General features: G+C 58.5%; 4 protein-coding genes across 4 annotated transcripts; 2 read left to right on the top strand and 2 right to left on the bottom strand.

Moving 5' to 3' along the window:
- Window positions 1–310: 310 nt before the first annotated feature.
- TRAVEDRAFT_29331 (uncharacterized protein) lies at window positions 311–1,599 on the bottom strand (the record flags this gene model as incomplete). Its single annotated transcript, XM_008040034.1, has 2 exons — window positions 501–1,599; window positions 311–434 (listed from the first exon to the last, which is right to left on the bottom strand). Coding segments are annotated over exons 1-2 (1,142 nt in total), but the record flags the coding sequence as incomplete, so codon positions are not given.
- Window positions 1,600–5,411: 3,812 nt separating this feature from the next.
- Window positions 5,412–8,049, top strand: TRAVEDRAFT_168696 (general substrate transporter). Its single transcript, XM_008040788.1, has 11 exons — window positions 5,412–5,586; window positions 5,639–5,687; window positions 5,743–5,912; window positions 6,178–6,236; window positions 6,301–6,505; window positions 6,567–6,961; window positions 7,020–7,318; window positions 7,381–7,463; window positions 7,520–7,625; window positions 7,683–7,786; window positions 7,847–8,049. Exons 1-11 carry the CDS (start codon window positions 5,541–5,543, stop codon window positions 7,918–7,920), a joined length of 1,590 nt encoding a protein of 529 aa, XP_008038979.1. The 5' UTR covers window positions 5,412–5,540; the 3' UTR covers window positions 7,921–8,049.
- A 711-nt stretch (window positions 8,050–8,760) lies between these two features.
- Window positions 8,761–10,550, bottom strand: TRAVEDRAFT_72312 (uncharacterized protein; the record flags this gene model as incomplete). Its single annotated transcript, XM_008040787.1, has 12 exons — window positions 8,761–9,103; window positions 9,156–9,208; window positions 9,261–9,309; window positions 9,366–9,381; window positions 9,442–9,486; window positions 9,533–9,639; window positions 9,696–9,781; window positions 9,841–9,938; window positions 10,007–10,070; window positions 10,184–10,344; window positions 10,408–10,442; window positions 10,495–10,550. The coding sequence occupies 12 exons, from the start codon at window positions 10,548–10,550 to the stop codon at window positions 8,761–8,763; spliced, it is 1,113 nt and encodes a 370-aa protein (XP_008038978.1).
- A 2,696-nt stretch (window positions 10,551–13,246) lies between these two features.
- Window positions 13,247–14,829, top strand: TRAVEDRAFT_168692 (uncharacterized protein). The gene is made up of 4 exons (XM_008040786.1): window positions 13,247–13,492; window positions 13,551–13,739; window positions 13,818–14,358; window positions 14,413–14,829. The coding sequence occupies exons 1-4, from the start codon at window positions 13,364–13,366 to the stop codon at window positions 14,616–14,618; spliced, it is 1,065 nt and encodes a 354-aa protein (XP_008038977.1). The 5' UTR covers window positions 13,247–13,363; the 3' UTR covers window positions 14,619–14,829.
- The last annotated feature ends 164 nt before the right edge of the window (window positions 14,830–14,993 follow it).

Below are 14,993 nucleotides of genomic sequence, written 5' to 3'. Positions count from 1 at the left end.
AAAGCACGCACGGGATTGTAGTGCAGCGCACAATTCCGCGAACTTCAACTGCAGGCACATTGTGCAGTCTCTGATTGGTTCCGAGTTGGTTGCTCGGACCGGGCTTGCTGAAGTCTGTAGGCGCGGGTGGAGAGTCTTCCTCAGGCAGTGGCACGAAGGCATCCCAGGTAGCTTGGTTGAGGTTGTAGGCCCTCTCTTCTTCACTCATTGGCAAAGGCAAGGCAGGAGTGCGCGACGGGGAGTCAAGCAGAGGCTCGACGGCTCTGCCTTTACCCTTGTCTAGCCGCGGGGCCGGTGGAGCCTCTTGCTCGACAGGCTGAGCTTCGGTGTCGATTCCTTCGACTGATGGCCTAGCTGCCGATGTGAGCGCGGGCTGCAGCGGAGCCGCCTGCTCTACACGAGGTGGCGTGAAGCTTCTGGTAGGTGTCGTGTCGCTGCAGGAAATAATACATTGTGTGAGTAACCTCTAATCTGCCGACCAAACCGCACACTCGACTTACATTGGGGCTTGCTCCGAAGCAGCCACATTCGTCTGCGTCTCCATCTGCGAACTTGAAGTGAGCACCGATGAACTTTCGGACACCATCGCATTCATGGGCTCCGAGCGAACGGCTGCTTCCTCTGTCGATGCGGGCACCAAAGGGGCCGCTTGCGGGAGAGGGGCGACAACCACCTCCCACTGGGAAGGGTCGTCTTCGTCGTCCTCCAGAGCGCTGCAACCGGTCTCTTCACTGCTCAGAAGTGGAGCGAGGAAGTCAAGGACGGGTATTTCCCTGGCGACCACCGCGGAAGGGATAGTGGCGGGAGTGATGGCGGGGAGAGGTAGCGAAGTCACGTTGGCGATGAGGCCGCTGTTGGTAGCTGGAGGGGTTGTGACGGAAGACGCGGCGTTGAAAGCAGGAGCGGCCGTGGTGGGCGCGGCTTCGGTAGGAGCGGCCACAGCTGTTGGCGGCTCCACTACCTCAGCTGCAACCGTTGCGGAGACGGCGAACATCGAAAGTGGTGCGGTGGCGACGTGTTCGGTAGGGAGACATGTCGACACGGGTGCGCTGGGTACCACTACAGCGTCTTCTAGGACGATGTCCTCTTCCGGCAGCGCGACAACACTGCGGCTATGCATGCTCGGGCCCGCCTCTAGACGCGATCGTGCAAAGCCGAAGCCCATGTCAACGTCGCCATCGCTGTCGTAGTTGTACGGGTCGGGGTCTTCGACGACCATCGGGACGCCACCGACGCATTGTGGCGATATTGTCGAACGCCTTCGGGACCTACGCAGTGCGACGCGTGCACGGACACGACGGACGATCTCCCGACGGGCAGCGCGGTGTGTGTCGCGGACAGTGTGGCGGGTCCGCGCCCTTGTCCGCCGTGGCAGCGCCAACGGGCGCGACGGCGAGGACAGCACGCGGGAGATTCGTGGAGGGACTGGTCGCCGTATGTTGACGAGGTGGCGGCGCTGGAGGACGGCACGCTGGCGCCACATAGCGTGGCGACGGGGTGCTTGGACGATGGGGAGGCGGACCAGCGGGCCATCGTCGTCGACCTGCATTTCGGCCATGTCGTGCTCGGACGCCACCATCATGGCGTCGGAGAACTGGTGGACAGCGGGGGAGGGAGGAGGGAAGGCGGTGGGGAAGAGGTAGCGGGGCGGGTGGGTGGAGAACATGGCCGGGATGGGGGTGGGAGGAGAAGTGGGTGCGGGCGGCGCTCCGGAGGGGGGAACCTACATAAGGATCGCGGGGGCGGACCGTAAAATCAGCCTTCGGGGAGATTGAGGGCGCCGTGTACAGATCCACATACCTCGTGCTTATCCAACCACTCGCCACCACCGGGCGCCTGGGAGGACGGACCTGCCGATTGGGGCTGCTGGACTTGGGGAATGCCGTACACGACGCTTTGCGCACTGATTTCTCTGCTATTTGCACCTTCCGTTGGTGTCGCATCGTCCAGGGAGAGAGAGGAAAGGGACGGGAGGGTGATGGGTGTCGACGCCACCGTCGCGAAGTTCGGACCCGGACGTATCCTCCTCAGCACAGGTGTCGGGGCGAGAGTAGAGGGCAGTGTTGTGGGTGCAGGTACTGCGGAGGGTGGATGGATGGAGAGCGATGTGAAATCAAGCTCGTCGACGGCACTAGTGAGGATGGGCAGGCTGATCGACGGAGGTGGCGCAGCTCGTTGGGGAGTCGGCATACATATCTCGTGTTCTCCTTCTTCAGACTCGGCCGACTTCGCCTCGCCTATCGCCTCACGAATGAGCTCGTCCGCCTGTAACTCCAGCGCTTGAGGATCGATCGTCTCTTCGGGGCCAGCTGGAGCGAGCGAGCGATGGCGGGAAGACAGCGTGGGGCTATTGGGTTGAGTCGCCAGGCCACTCGTATCGAGGCCATCTTCCACTGCTGGGAGAGACATGGGAGGGACAAGGCGAGGGCTGTTGGGCTCTGTCGGCACCTGGCCGTTGTGGTCAATGCCCTCCGAGTCGCTATCCGACTCGCCCAATAGCTCTAAGAGCGTCCTGGAAGACTCCGGTTCACCGCTGAGCTCCGGTATATTGTAATCCGCGAGATCGACACCTAGGTTGATGATATGAGGGAGGGAGACGCTGACGAGCTGAGGGGTGTCGGTAGGCACTGGCAGTGCCGGTGGCGCGCACCCGTCGGATGTGCACACTTCTTCGTAGGATGCGAGATCGTCATCTTCATTGAGGAGAGAGAATGGAGGAGAGCCGAAGAGGAGGGGTACAGGGGTGGGGGGGCGTGCTGGTTGCCAGAGCTCTGGCCGAATCTCGCCTTCCTCCAGCTCATCCGAGTACGAGCCCGTGCCCTCCATCGCTTGCGATTCCCAGACGCGTGGCTGGGAGGAGGGGAGAGGACTTGGCGACAAGGATGTGGGGGTGTTCGGGGCAGTTGGAACGAGAGTCGGGTCGTCTGCAGGTGGCGGCGAGCGGGACCTGCGCCGCATCGGCATTGAGGCAAGTATCGAGCGAGTGAGATTCCGAGCTGGAGTCGCCAGTGGTAGCCAAGACACAGATGTTCTGCGCGCAGATGTTGCCGGTGGCGTCGACGATGACGGCTTGTTTTCTCGACGCGGGTCCCCAGGACGAGCGATGGGGTTCACCCGCGCCAATTTCCTCCTCAGGATGCTGGTCTTGCGCCCACTGGCACCACTGCTAAAGAAAACGATCAGGATGGGGGAGAGCAGGCGGGTGGCGTCGGGCACTCACGACTTCGGATCCGGACTGGGAGCCCTGCAACTGAAATTTAGACGCGACAGGATGTCGCCGAGGTCGCTGCTAGCATTGTTTGTGGTAGGTTCAACCCTGGGGTGAGAGCAGCCTCGTGAGCGGCCGCGAGGTGTTGATAGACGCGAGGAACAAACGTACATTATGTGGTCGTCGTGATACTTCCAGGAGGTCAGATTGCGTCCTTCTTTCAACAATCGAATTCGGATAGGCTTGGATGAGGAGGAAGGATAGGGCGGCGGGCAATCGGGAATCTGCAGGGGGGATGGTGGCGGGTGGTAGAAAGACGGATGAGGCGGTCAGGAGTGGGCGATGACGGGGGAAGTAAAGAGACACCGCCACCCATCTCCGACTAGAGTATGCGCATCTGCAATCGGGTGGCGTGTGCGCGCAAGAACAAGGGCACGCGCGACCGCTTAAGCACTCCTTTATTCGGCGGCTTATTGTGTTGCGAGCGGACGGTAACCGCGGACATATCAGCGGATATGGGCCCCATTATCGGACGAAACACCAACATTCCGAGTCCGCAAGGCACAGAAGGAGTAGGGTGCGGGAAAATAAGAGACTCGGATGGGAAGGAGGAGGCAGGTGGTACCCGGAAGAGGAGTGGGCGAATGGGGGTTCGCCGCATTCGTTCTGATGCGCGGGCGCTGCACTGCCACGGCAGGCCCATCCAGACCATCCTCGCTCACTCTTTTCTTCTCCCGCCCTCGGTAGCCTACCTTGTCTTAAGAGGTCGGGCGATCTTCCGGCTCCGGAGCAAATATGAAGGCACATCGACTCTGTTGTACTGTTCTCCGGGTGAGTCCTTGAAAGCAGTGGAAGTGCATGAGAACGGGACTCAAGTCATGACGGTGCGCAGCTGATAAGCTCTTCTCTAGGCAGACGATGTGCGACTTTTTTGAGTGGGGAAGTCGGCGCCCCTAGTGCCGACTATCATGAAACTTACTTACGTTGTGAGTGAGCCCTTGACGTTGCACAGTCAATATTATGGCTCCTACGTGTACTTCAAGCAAGCAATATATAAGGGGTGTGGTGGGCTGGACGAAAAATCGAAAGAAGCGGGTTGCTGATGTATGTAGCACAGCGCAATATGTGCACAAGGGAGGACGTGATTCGTGAGCGACCCCAGGATGTTCAAGTTTCGGCGCAAGCGTACCAAGTACGCCGTAGTACTTTTGTGCACAGCATTCGAATTCGTACTCACGCGCGCTAAGCAAAACGGCTGAGTGACGCGGGCCCCTTTACCGCAACGTCTTCCAGATCAAACTTCCTAGTAATCGCTTTGCTTATTCAGATTAGAAAATGGCAACCGCAGCCACTCAACAGGATGAACGGAGCTGTCTCCCAAGCCCTCATCTATAGTGACTCGAATATTCCTCGCTTTGCTGCCAATACTTCTCCAGCCATCTGAACGAAATGTCGTATCGCACGGTCCCAGCCCACGAGACGGCGATGCTCGCACAGGGCCCCTCCTCGGGCTGCGGGCCATATGATTCGTTCCGGCCCACTCCGCCATTCCACAACTCCGCTCCTTCCTCTCGCTAGAAGAATGCTTATTTACGGCATCAGGTGGGAACGTCGGCCCCTAGGAAGCCCTGCCTCTTTGGGAACGTCGGAGTTCTCTGCTCAGCGCCCATGCTTCTCCCTTGTACTAACTGTGAGTGACGATGGGGGCGATAACGCAGATACTCAGAACGCACCCGCGCGGCTTCGTGGCGCACGGGGTCCCGAGGCGGCACAGGTCTTCCGCGTGGTCGTGGTCGTGCTGGTGCGACAACGTGACCACAGTTAATCCGACCGATCCCAGACGCCCATGGGCGACTTGCGCAGGACCACGCAACTGAACCAATCTCGGTGCTAAGGAGGTGAGTAAGCAGTTTGTTATCCACAATTGACTCGAGACAGACCGAGATGCCAGTGTTTGGCGCCTGAATACGCTCCCGTTTTGCCGTCTCCCGGTACTCCTTCGCAAGTACGCCGAAGCAAAGGATCGCCTCTCGAAGAGATCGCCCTCTCCTCTTCAGTGTGCAACACAGCGCTCGCGGGCCGCTCTGCCCAGTCAGGCACGCCCACGGCCGACGCAGCACAGGCCACTGATCAATGAATACGGCGTCACGACGTCGTCTAAGTCGGCATCCCATGACGCTCACCCCCGCTTCCCTGTGATCTGGATGCACCCAACGGCCCGCTGAGTCGCACCGGCGCGCATGCTTTCGTACTTAAGGTCAAGGGACGAACAGCGCAGGCGCGCCTGCTTCTGCCGTGCTGCTCTTCTTGCTGCTCTGCTTAGCTGCCCGCGATGGATAGCTTCAAGGATGGCGTATTCCAGAACATCAGGGTCTACTGTACGTCTTCGTTTGCCTCCGCCATGCCACAGACTCACATAATATCCAACAGGGCTTGCGTTTATTGTGTACTGGGGTATAGTTCTATTCGGATACGATACGTGAGTGTTGTGTTCGAGCTCGCACACGGTCCATACTCACCCAGCTGCACGCCAGCGGTATTGGAGGCGGCGTTGTCGCACAAGGCTACTTCAAGTCGCATTTCGGCATCACGCTTCCAGACGGCAGCACCGACACGAAGAAGGCGAATGACATCAGCTCGAACGTCGTCTCCGTCCTCCAGGCGGGCGCGTTCTTCGGCGCGCTGGGCAGTGCACCACTCTCAGGTACGGTGACCCGTCTCTCAGCTTGCACTCGGACGAAGTGCGGGGAACGCGGCTTGTCCCCTGGCGTCCAGACGCCCCGAGAGCGAGAGGCGCGGCGAGGAGGGCAAGGTTTGCGTTCCGCGCGAGGGCGTTAGTTTGATGGTGCGGACGGCGGCGCGGTCATGTGTGCCGGTCCGCCGCTGCGCCGCCTCGCTCTGGGCGGGCGGGCTCGCACGCTGCTGAGAGCGCGAGCGTAGACCGCGACAGCTGACGATGCCTACTGCAGCCGCCATCGGCAGGAAATGGTCCCTGCTCATCTTCTCTGTCATCTTCTCCGTCGGCGCGGTACGTACACATCTGCCAACACGGCGAGATCAAGTTGAGCGCTGACCTGAAGCGCGGTATGTAGATTTTGCAGACGGTCGCTGGAGGCTCGCGCGGACTGGGTTACATCTATGCGGGACGTGTCGTCGCTGGCCTGGGCATCGGCGCCATCTCCGCCGTCGCGCCCGCGTTCGTGTCGGAATGCTCGCCTAAGGAAGTGCGCGGCCGTATCACGGGGCTCTTCCAGATCATGGTCGCCGTCGGCGTCATGCTCTCGTACTTCATCAACCGTGCGTCTCTCCGTCTTCCCCGCGTGTTTCGCGCGAGGCTAACGTTAGGCCGCGCACACAGTCGGCATTAGTCTGCACATCAAGACGGGCTTCGCGGTGTGGCGGATCCCGTTCGGATTCCAACTCGTGCCCGCGGGACTGATGGCGTTCGGACTGCTGACCGTGAAGGAGTCCCCGCGATGGCTCGCGTCGAAAGGGCGCGTTTCCGAGGCACTCGAGAACCTGGCGTACCTGCGGCGACGGCGCGTGGACGACCCTGCCGTGCGCGCGGAGATGGCTGAGATCGAGGCCGCGATCGAGGAGGAGCGCGTAGCGAGGGCGGGGCTTGGGGCGCGCGAGGCGTTCCTCGGCAAGGGCAACTTCATACGGTTTGTCATTGCGGTCGTCATCTTCCTCCTCCAGCAATGGAGCGGGCAGAACTCGGTCGGATACTACGCGCCGCAGATCTTCAGCTCGGTGCGTCCTCCTTCGTATTCTTCAATCTGACCGTATTGACCAGGATCGACACGCGTAGATTGGGTACACAGGCACATCGAACTCGCTGCTCGCGTCCGGGATCTACGGTATCGTAAAGGTGGTGGCGACGGCGATCTTCGTGTTCTTCCTCGTCGATTCGCTCGGACGCAAGCTCTCGCTGCTCATCTCGGCGCTCGGAATGGGCACCCTATTCTTCATCATCGGCGCGCTGCTCAAGACGTTCCCGCCGCCGACGGACCCTGCAGCGGGCGCGAACCCGCCCCCGGCGAGCAAGGCGATGGCCGCGATGCTCTACATCTACGTGCTGATGTACAGCCTCGGTTGGGGACCTCTCCCGTGAGTTTCTTTTGCATGACCGGTTGTGTGGCGTTGGATGGAAGCTCACGATGATCGGATAGGTGGGTGTACGTGTCGGACATCTTCCCGACGCGAACGCGGCACTACGGGCTTGCTGTCGCAAGTGCCTCGCAATGGCTGTTCAGTATGCACGCCATTTCGCGGAGTAAACCAAAGGTTTCTGACAGATATCATATATAGATTTCGTCGTGGCCAAGGTGACCCCAACGCTCGAGACCGACCTCGGGTACAAGCTCTTCCTCATGTTCGGGACGATCAACATCGGCGGGATGGCCGTCTTCTCCCTGTTAGTTCCTTCCGACGCTTGCGGCTGTCCCCTATCGCTGACCCCCCACCTTTGCAGGCTGATTCCGGAGACGAAGGGACGCAGCTTGGAAGAAATGGACATCATCTTCGGGTCAGTCCAGGCCGAGAAGCGCAGAGCCGACATCGACGCGCACGAACGAGGTGAGCTTTTTTCGGTCGGTCTTGTCTGCGCGCATAGCTCTTACCCCCCGTCCTCGGTAGCTTTCGGACACTACATGAGTCGGGAGGCGGACTCCTCGACGCAAGATGGACGGTCAGTCGACCAGAAAGCCTGAATTGCATGTCCGTATGTTACGATATGGCTGACGACTTCGATGTATCGCTGAACGTGAGGCTACTTTACGAGGCTACCACCTGGTATGCGCTGTATGATAAGGGAGTGTAATGGAGAGGCTACTTACTCTCTGTTGCGTGCGGGTGCGGGTCTTGTTCCTCCTCCTTCGAACACCGCGTCCTTTCCAGCGCCTCTGGTCAAGAACGGAGCGCGAGACGTGGGATCTTATACATCTCCGGAAACCTAGAACGGCTGCTCGAGGCTGAGCCGCGTCAAGAAGTCGATCGCCTACCTGCGGAACATATCCTGGACGACTCTAGTGGCACATATCCATGTGCGAACGCGAGCAGCTCTGGGGTCCCCATACTGTATGTTGCTAGGGTCGAGCATGTTGACAAAGCGCACGTTGTAGTCCGCCGCATCCTCCCGACCGAGTACGTTCCCGAGTTCGTTGCAATGGGCCTGTTTGAAGCAATGTATGCTGTAGTCGGAAATTCTTGGGCGGCGAGGATACGTCTCGCATACTACTGCGCTGAATCCAGGGATCTTGCTACGTGAGCTCACTGTAATGAGCGGGTTTGAACACCTTCGATGCACAGAAGGGCACGCGTGGCAGCCTACAGTACGAGCGTACAACCTGGTTTCTCGAGCGCTGCTCGAAGCGGAATCCGCGCGTACGTTGCACGGCATACACAGCGATATAGTCTCCCCCAAACGTTTCCCTGCGTTCCTGTCTATCTACCCTAGTAAGTGATACTACATGTACAATAATTTACTTACAGGGCCAGCTGCTGTTTTTGCAAGCCCAGACCGCCCAATTTAATACATAACTCATACACGTTCAGACCGCCAGTGCCAATGAGGACGTTCGATCATCATGGACCAGATCCGACGCCGAGCCTCCCTTCAACACGCACTCATTCGTCGCCGCCCCCAGTATCCGCAGTTCGTTGTCATCCCAGGTTAGTCCATCGCGGCCGTCCGAGCCTAGTTCCGTTTCGTAGGCGGACGAGGCATATCCCGCGTCGTGGTTGGGTTCCAGGGTGGACCCCATGGATCCAACGACCCATGCAATGTCGAGGTTAGTGCCTTGAGTGTGACCGGTGGAAGTCGAGGAATTTGGGTCGTATTGATTGACTTCTTGAAGGTCGAGCAAGAAGCGCGAGACAAGGACGGCGGTGAAACTATGAGACAGTTAGTATCCAGAACGGCGGCGTGGAGGTAAGAAGTGTGTACGGTTCGGTAAATGTTGTGAAGTAGCTCACTTGTGAGAGCGAGTCGTTGGTGATCTGCAGGGATACGGTGAGGGGTAGTCTAGTCGCGAACACGATCCTCACTCACGGAGAGCATAGTAAACGTCAAGTGGAGCGTGTTCATTATGAGCAAGATCCTTCAGAATAGTGTCAGCGAATTTATCCATAGTACAATATGCACGACTGAACGTACGTGAAGTATACTGTGCCTGTCGAATCGGTCCAAATATTAGAGTAATGATACGCAATGTTACTTCAGAGAGGCCTACCATCTCGTAGTAACATTCGTGTAAAGGATGGCCTGTCCTTCAGGACTGTCGTGGTGAGGCGAATGGTTCCGAGCGAGGACTTCCAAGTAACCAGGAGTACGATCACGTCCGCTGCCATCAGGCAAGTCCGCGAAGCTATCGTCACTGTTCATAGCGGATGAGCCGATATAGCAGTACGTCGTGAGAAGAAGCGTACATCTATAGCATGCGTCAGCGTTTCGATCCAGAAATCATTGAGGGCTCTCGCTGCTCACCTTTTAGCCATCTCAAGCGTGACAGTGCTGTTCTTAGAGCATCCTATTGTCGGGTCGTTGATTACGACGAGCCAGTGATACTGCGACTAGTCCAGTAAGTCAGCGTGGGGCCAGATCATCTGCCGAAGTCATGGTGCGAACTTACGAAGTTTATGCCGATTGGAACCATCGAGAGTAGAAGGACGACTGCGGCGATTTCCCAATTCCTCCCGCTGAGGGCGTAAGTACGGAGCGCGGAAAATGCTGAAAGTCATGTACACACGGCGACGCGCAGTCAGCGCAGATGTGGGACTAGGTCACAGCGCACGTACCGGCCCAGGGAAAGTACTGCAGCAGCTGAATGGTCTGCAATGCTTTGACGTAACCGTCGCAGCTTGACACATATCAGGTCAATTGCCGCACCGACGAAAAGCGCGACATGCCTTACCTCTGTTACGAAGGTAGTGAGTACTTTGAACACGTTCCTCACGACTACGAAAATGGCGTACCGCATCCGTCATTCGCACAGAGCTAGCGATGTTGAGGACATTGACCAAGATGGGCAAGTATCGGTTGAGGAAGAACAGAACAGAGGCCCCGGTGAACTTCCGCCGCCAGACGAGGGCGACCTCGCGGTCGAACGTGATGAGGATTTCATATGTGAGGAAAGCTGTGCCGTTCGATTTCAGCATCCCGCCGACGACGCTACTCACACAACGAGAAACAAACCCACCTAAAACTCCGATGGGGAGACATGTGTTTATAAAACTGCGAATATGCAATCAGCTTGAAACCAGATTGGAAGTAAGTCGACACCTACACGCTCTCGAAGAACGCGATGAGCTCCGCGATTTCTGGGTCGTTGCTTGAGGACATTTCCTACTAAGTGGTAAGAGGGGGAAACCTGGTCGCCTCAGCCAACACGATGAGGTTGAAAAGGAGGACGGCTAGCCGAGATAGGTACCCCTGAGCTAGCGACTCGGGCGCGGACAGGTGCGGACTTGCGCTCGCGGAGATTCTGTTGTCGCGTACGCGTTTTGCAAGGCTCCGGTGGACAGTTCGTGGACGTCTCCCCAGCCTTACGCGAGAAATCAGGCTGCGATTGCGGTGTTCCGAAGGCTTTCGTGTCCGAGTGCGAGTCGCGGCATCAGACTGCGCGGCCCTGGACCCTTAGACTGGATGATGGGTGCCAAGCGTGGGTCGCTTCGTAGGCATTTTTGGCGTGAGATCCTGACGCTATCTGTTGCCTAGCTTCAAGCGCGCGAAGAAATTTGAGTAGAGAGTAATTCGCGAACCAGATATGTGAGGAAGTTCAGTAGCAAGCGCGAAGTCAAGTAAGTGGCGGATTGTCCGTCAATGTCATGGAACACAGCTTGGAATAACATGCGTCCATGCAAGCGCCTGCTCACCGCTCTGCCACATTGTCGCCATCAGGATCTACGATCGACGGTGAGACACAGCCCTCGGGCAGCTGGACAATCTCCTTTGCCTCCGCGATGGAAAATCCATGCTTCAGGCAGAACGTAGAAGAGATCGTCCACACATGCTGTGTCTCCGTCGGAAACCGGAGCAAAACCATCGCTCGGTGGCGCCCAGATCACGCAGGATGAACACTAGGAACTCTGGTGGGGATGGGGAGGTAGCTCGATAACAGCGTACCCAGTCACTACGACATCGTGGTGAAATGACACCAAGACTACCGCATAGCAGAAGTACGTACTGACCGTCACTGACGCCCGGTTCCGATGTCTCCGGAGTTATGATGGACTGAACGCCATACCTCCTCGGACCTTAGAGGAACCGCGTTGGGGGCCACCAGGTCAACGAAGTTGACTCATGATGAGTCTCATGGCGTGTTTCTCGGGCGTCCTGTTCTCGACGATCCATTGTCTCCTATGGGACTCCAGGCGTTCCGTGGAGGTAATAACTTGGTCAATACAGGTGGCATCCCTTTTCAAGTCCTGCTTCAGAGCGTATCCGTTGAGCTCAAAATCGAGTGGGGCTGGGTAGTTTACGACGTACCGATTGAAACATGTAAGGCATGTTCGCCTTCTTGGCGGTCAGCGATTGATCAGCACCGACAACAATGTTAAGAGAACTCACAAACTCTCTGGATTGCATGTAAATCACCCACTGGCACTGCCAGCCTCTCGTTGATGGCCCTGCAAACATGTAATAATTGGGCCTTAGAGTCCTACTCGCCTTGAGGACCAATCCCGTCGATCGCGCTCTCGGACGCAGACAAGCTGACCGCGACAAATCCTTTGAGGCGCGAGGCGTCGTACAGTAACACGGTGACGTACTCCTTGCTACGTCGGACGGGATTATTCGCGACTCGTGAGCAACTTCAAGCGAAGTGTCATTCGGCGGTGGAGTTGGGAAGGAGGTTGGACCCGCCTAAACCAATGCCGGATTCATTTGGGCGCATACGCAGCCGCCTCATCATGACGCACGTCAGGACACCCACGCCGCCCGTACCACAGCGCCGACCGGGCGAGTGCAGCGCTGGTGCAGCGCCAGCATTCCTCTGCCACATGTTGCAGGGCGCATCGCAAGACTTGGCTAAGGAGAGATAACTCACAAGATGCATGCTTCAAATTCATCAGCGCCGCGCAGCCACACTGCGCCAAGCACCTACTCATCGCACCAGCTGCACAGCTGTGATCAGGTGAATTCGGGTACAGACGACCTCCGCTCACCTTCGCCAAGTGTCGCTGTGTCCCTCCATCGCAACACGATCATATCAGGGAGGCAAAAGCCGCGGAGGATAGGGGTTATTCTGGTCTAAAAGTTGTCCGGATATCCCAGAAGAGCAGCGCCGGCCAAATCAAGCCTCCAGGCGAGCGAGATGTCAAGGAAACCGGCGAAGGGCTGCACGATGGATAGACGTCGCAAAGTAGAGGCTCTTGCATTCAGTCAGGTCGTCGGGCTGGCGAGATGTGGATGGATCCAGGGGCAGCGCGCCCCCACGCGGCGCCCATGGCGGGTCCCCGATGGTGCTAAATGAGGAGTACCGATCATCACCTGCTCCGGCGTGGGGCAGCCTGGAGTTGAGGATTTGATGATATCCTGCATCCATGCGGGCGAGCGAAATTTTCATGTGCTTCATCCAAGATACATCACCGGAAGTTGTTCATGTTGCGAGGGTAAGTACGAGACGTATGCTGATTAGACGCCTGTGTGCAAAAGTGTGTTGCCAAATTGGGACGTGGTACATTTGTACTTCGTCATACAGTGTCGCTGCCGCCTTGCTCAGACACGTCCTCGTAGGCGTACAATGCTGTGAGTAAGCGACGGGTAAAAATTTGCTTGTACTGCGACGCGTATGACGACAATACGCAGCTGGAGCAGGAGTACGAGCTTACCGGCCTTGTTGATGCCAAATAAAGGGGCAATTGTCCGCGTAGTTACGCTCACGGCATTTTCCCCGAGCCGCTAGCGCTTCGTCCGGTCCCTTTCCGGCACAATTGTTGGTCCTTCTTTAGCCTTTCCGAGCAAAGCTCAACATGCCGAGGGCCGAGCAATATAAGGCTGCAGAGGAACGCACCTGGCTCTCCATCCCACCTCCCGCCTTCCACCTTCTCCTCACTCACGACCTCGCCGGAGCTGTGCTCGGACTGCCTTCATCTCGTTCTCCGATTTCTACACGAAGCTCGACGCTTTCAATCTTTACCTAGCCAGTCTACACGATGGTCCAGCTCACCTCCGCACTCTTCGTCGCCCTCTCGGCGCTCGCCATGAACGCGCAGGGCGCGCCCCTCCACAAGCGCATCGCACAGGTCATCGCGGACTCCACCACGAAGTGGGAGAAGGCCTGCGTACGTCCTCTGACTGAAGGGATCTGTCATGTTCGATGCTCACCAGGCACCCCTATAGCTCGCGGCCGGCGGTGCAGACAAGTGCAACCCGGTCTCGGTCACCGCGTTCACGACGCTGCTCGCCGCGGCCGGCCCCTGCGAGCAGCAGGACTCGGCGGACGCGATGGTCGACCTCGCGAAGACGCTCAACAGCGACGCGGACATGATCAAGTTCGCCCAGATCTTCGCGCAGCAGCCCCGGAACACGGTTCGTCTTCATTGCATATGACGCGACGCGTCTGGTTGGGTTTCGAACATGCGCGCTCACACGGACTCTGTCTGACAGCCCAACTCCGTCGCCGTGCCGTACTGCCAGCAGGCGCCGAAGAACTCCGAGCTGAACGGCCTGTTCCAGTGCCAGTTCCAGGGCGCGAACCAGCAGACATTCGTCGGTGGGCTCGCGGTCGGTGCGCCGGGCACCATCCCCTTCGGCCACACCACCCCGCTCTCCCCTGCTGGCTCGTGCGCCGCCAACCCCAGCGGCCCCATCGCGGACGGCTCACAGTTGACGGACATCACGTCGGACCCGGGTCTCCAGAACATCAGCGGCTCGTCGTCTTCTGGCTCTAGCACCGGCTCTTCCAAGGCGAGCTCGTCAGCGGCTGCGGCCCCCGCCGCGACAAGCACCGCTGCTGCCGCAACGTCGACCGATGACTGCTCCGACGACGACGAGGCTACGACTACCACCGTCGCTGCGCCTGCCGCCACCTCCGCCGCCGCGGCATCCACTGGCTCGTCGAGCGGCTCGTTCCAGCTCCAGAACGGCAAGGACGCACAGGCCCTGAACGCCAAGTTCGCGACCCTCACCGCCGACGCCTCCTGCACCGGTGAGCATCGTGTCTGATCCTTCGTCTCATGTCAGCGCTGACCATATCGAACAGACGGTGACCAGGCTTGCATCTCCGGCGGCTTCGCGCAGTGCGTCGGCGGCAAGTTCGTCAGCATGGGCTGTGCCGCGACTACCCAGTGCTTCGCGCTCCCCCTCGTCAACAAGGCCGGCACGTCGCTCGCGTGCACCACCGAGAGCGACGCGACCGCGCGCATCGCCGCCGCCGGCGCAGCTGGTGGTATCACCGGCAACGCCTAAGTGCGCTGAGTGCTGATTTCACTGGGCTCGATGGGTGCGTGTGCGCACGCGACGGCGGCTCTGGAAGCCGCCGAGGTTATTTTTCTCCCGCTGGTTATGTCGCGTTCACTGTATCACTAGTCACGCACGCACGTACGCATCGCTCTCGCATGGCTGCCGCATTAGCACTTATCCTTATACATATCCTGCAATATCACGTTCTTTCATGCCCTGTATCTTGCTGCGAGACTCCTGTGATGCACGAGATGAACCTGCGCTGAGGGTGGTCGAGCGTGCTCGGGAGTAGGTCAAAGTTCTTTGAGGTAGAGACGGATGCACCTTCCGGTATTGAACCAGGTTACCAGTGAGATATGTGTCCATGTTATGTTTCAGTAT

Source organism: Trametes versicolor (assembly GCF_000271585.1).
Source record: "Trametes versicolor FP-101664 SS1 unplaced genomic scaffold TRAVEscaffold_6, whole genome shotgun sequence".
In the NCBI taxonomy this organism is placed as follows: domain Eukaryota; kingdom Fungi; phylum Basidiomycota; class Agaricomycetes; order Polyporales; family Polyporaceae; genus Trametes; species Trametes versicolor.
Note: the sequence above shows the minus strand (reverse complement) of the source record. Positions and strands in the feature narration are given on the sequence as shown.

Coding starts and splice junctions, on each gene's coding strand:
- TRAVEDRAFT_168692 (XM_008040786.1), top strand. CDS start 13,364: ATGGTCCAGCTCACCTCCGCACTCTTCGTCGCCCTCTCGGCGCTCGCC. Junction 13,740..13,817: donor CGCAGCAGCCCCGGAACACG/GTTCGTCTTCAT, acceptor TCTGTCTGACAG/CCCAACTCCGTCGCCGTGCC. Junction 14,359..14,412: donor CGCCGACGCCTCCTGCACCG/GTGAGCATCGTG, acceptor CATATCGAACAG/ACGGTGACCAGGCTTGCATC.
- TRAVEDRAFT_168696 (XM_008040788.1), top strand. CDS start 5,541: ATGGATAGCTTCAAGGATGGCGTATTCCAGAACATCAGGGTCTACT. Junction 6,237..6,300: donor TCATCTTCTCCGTCGGCGCG/GTACGTACACAT, acceptor CGCGGTATGTAG/ATTTTGCAGACGGTCGCTGG. Junction 7,319..7,380: donor CTCGGTTGGGGACCTCTCCC/GTGAGTTTCTTT, acceptor ATGATCGGATAG/GTGGGTGTACGTGTCGGACA.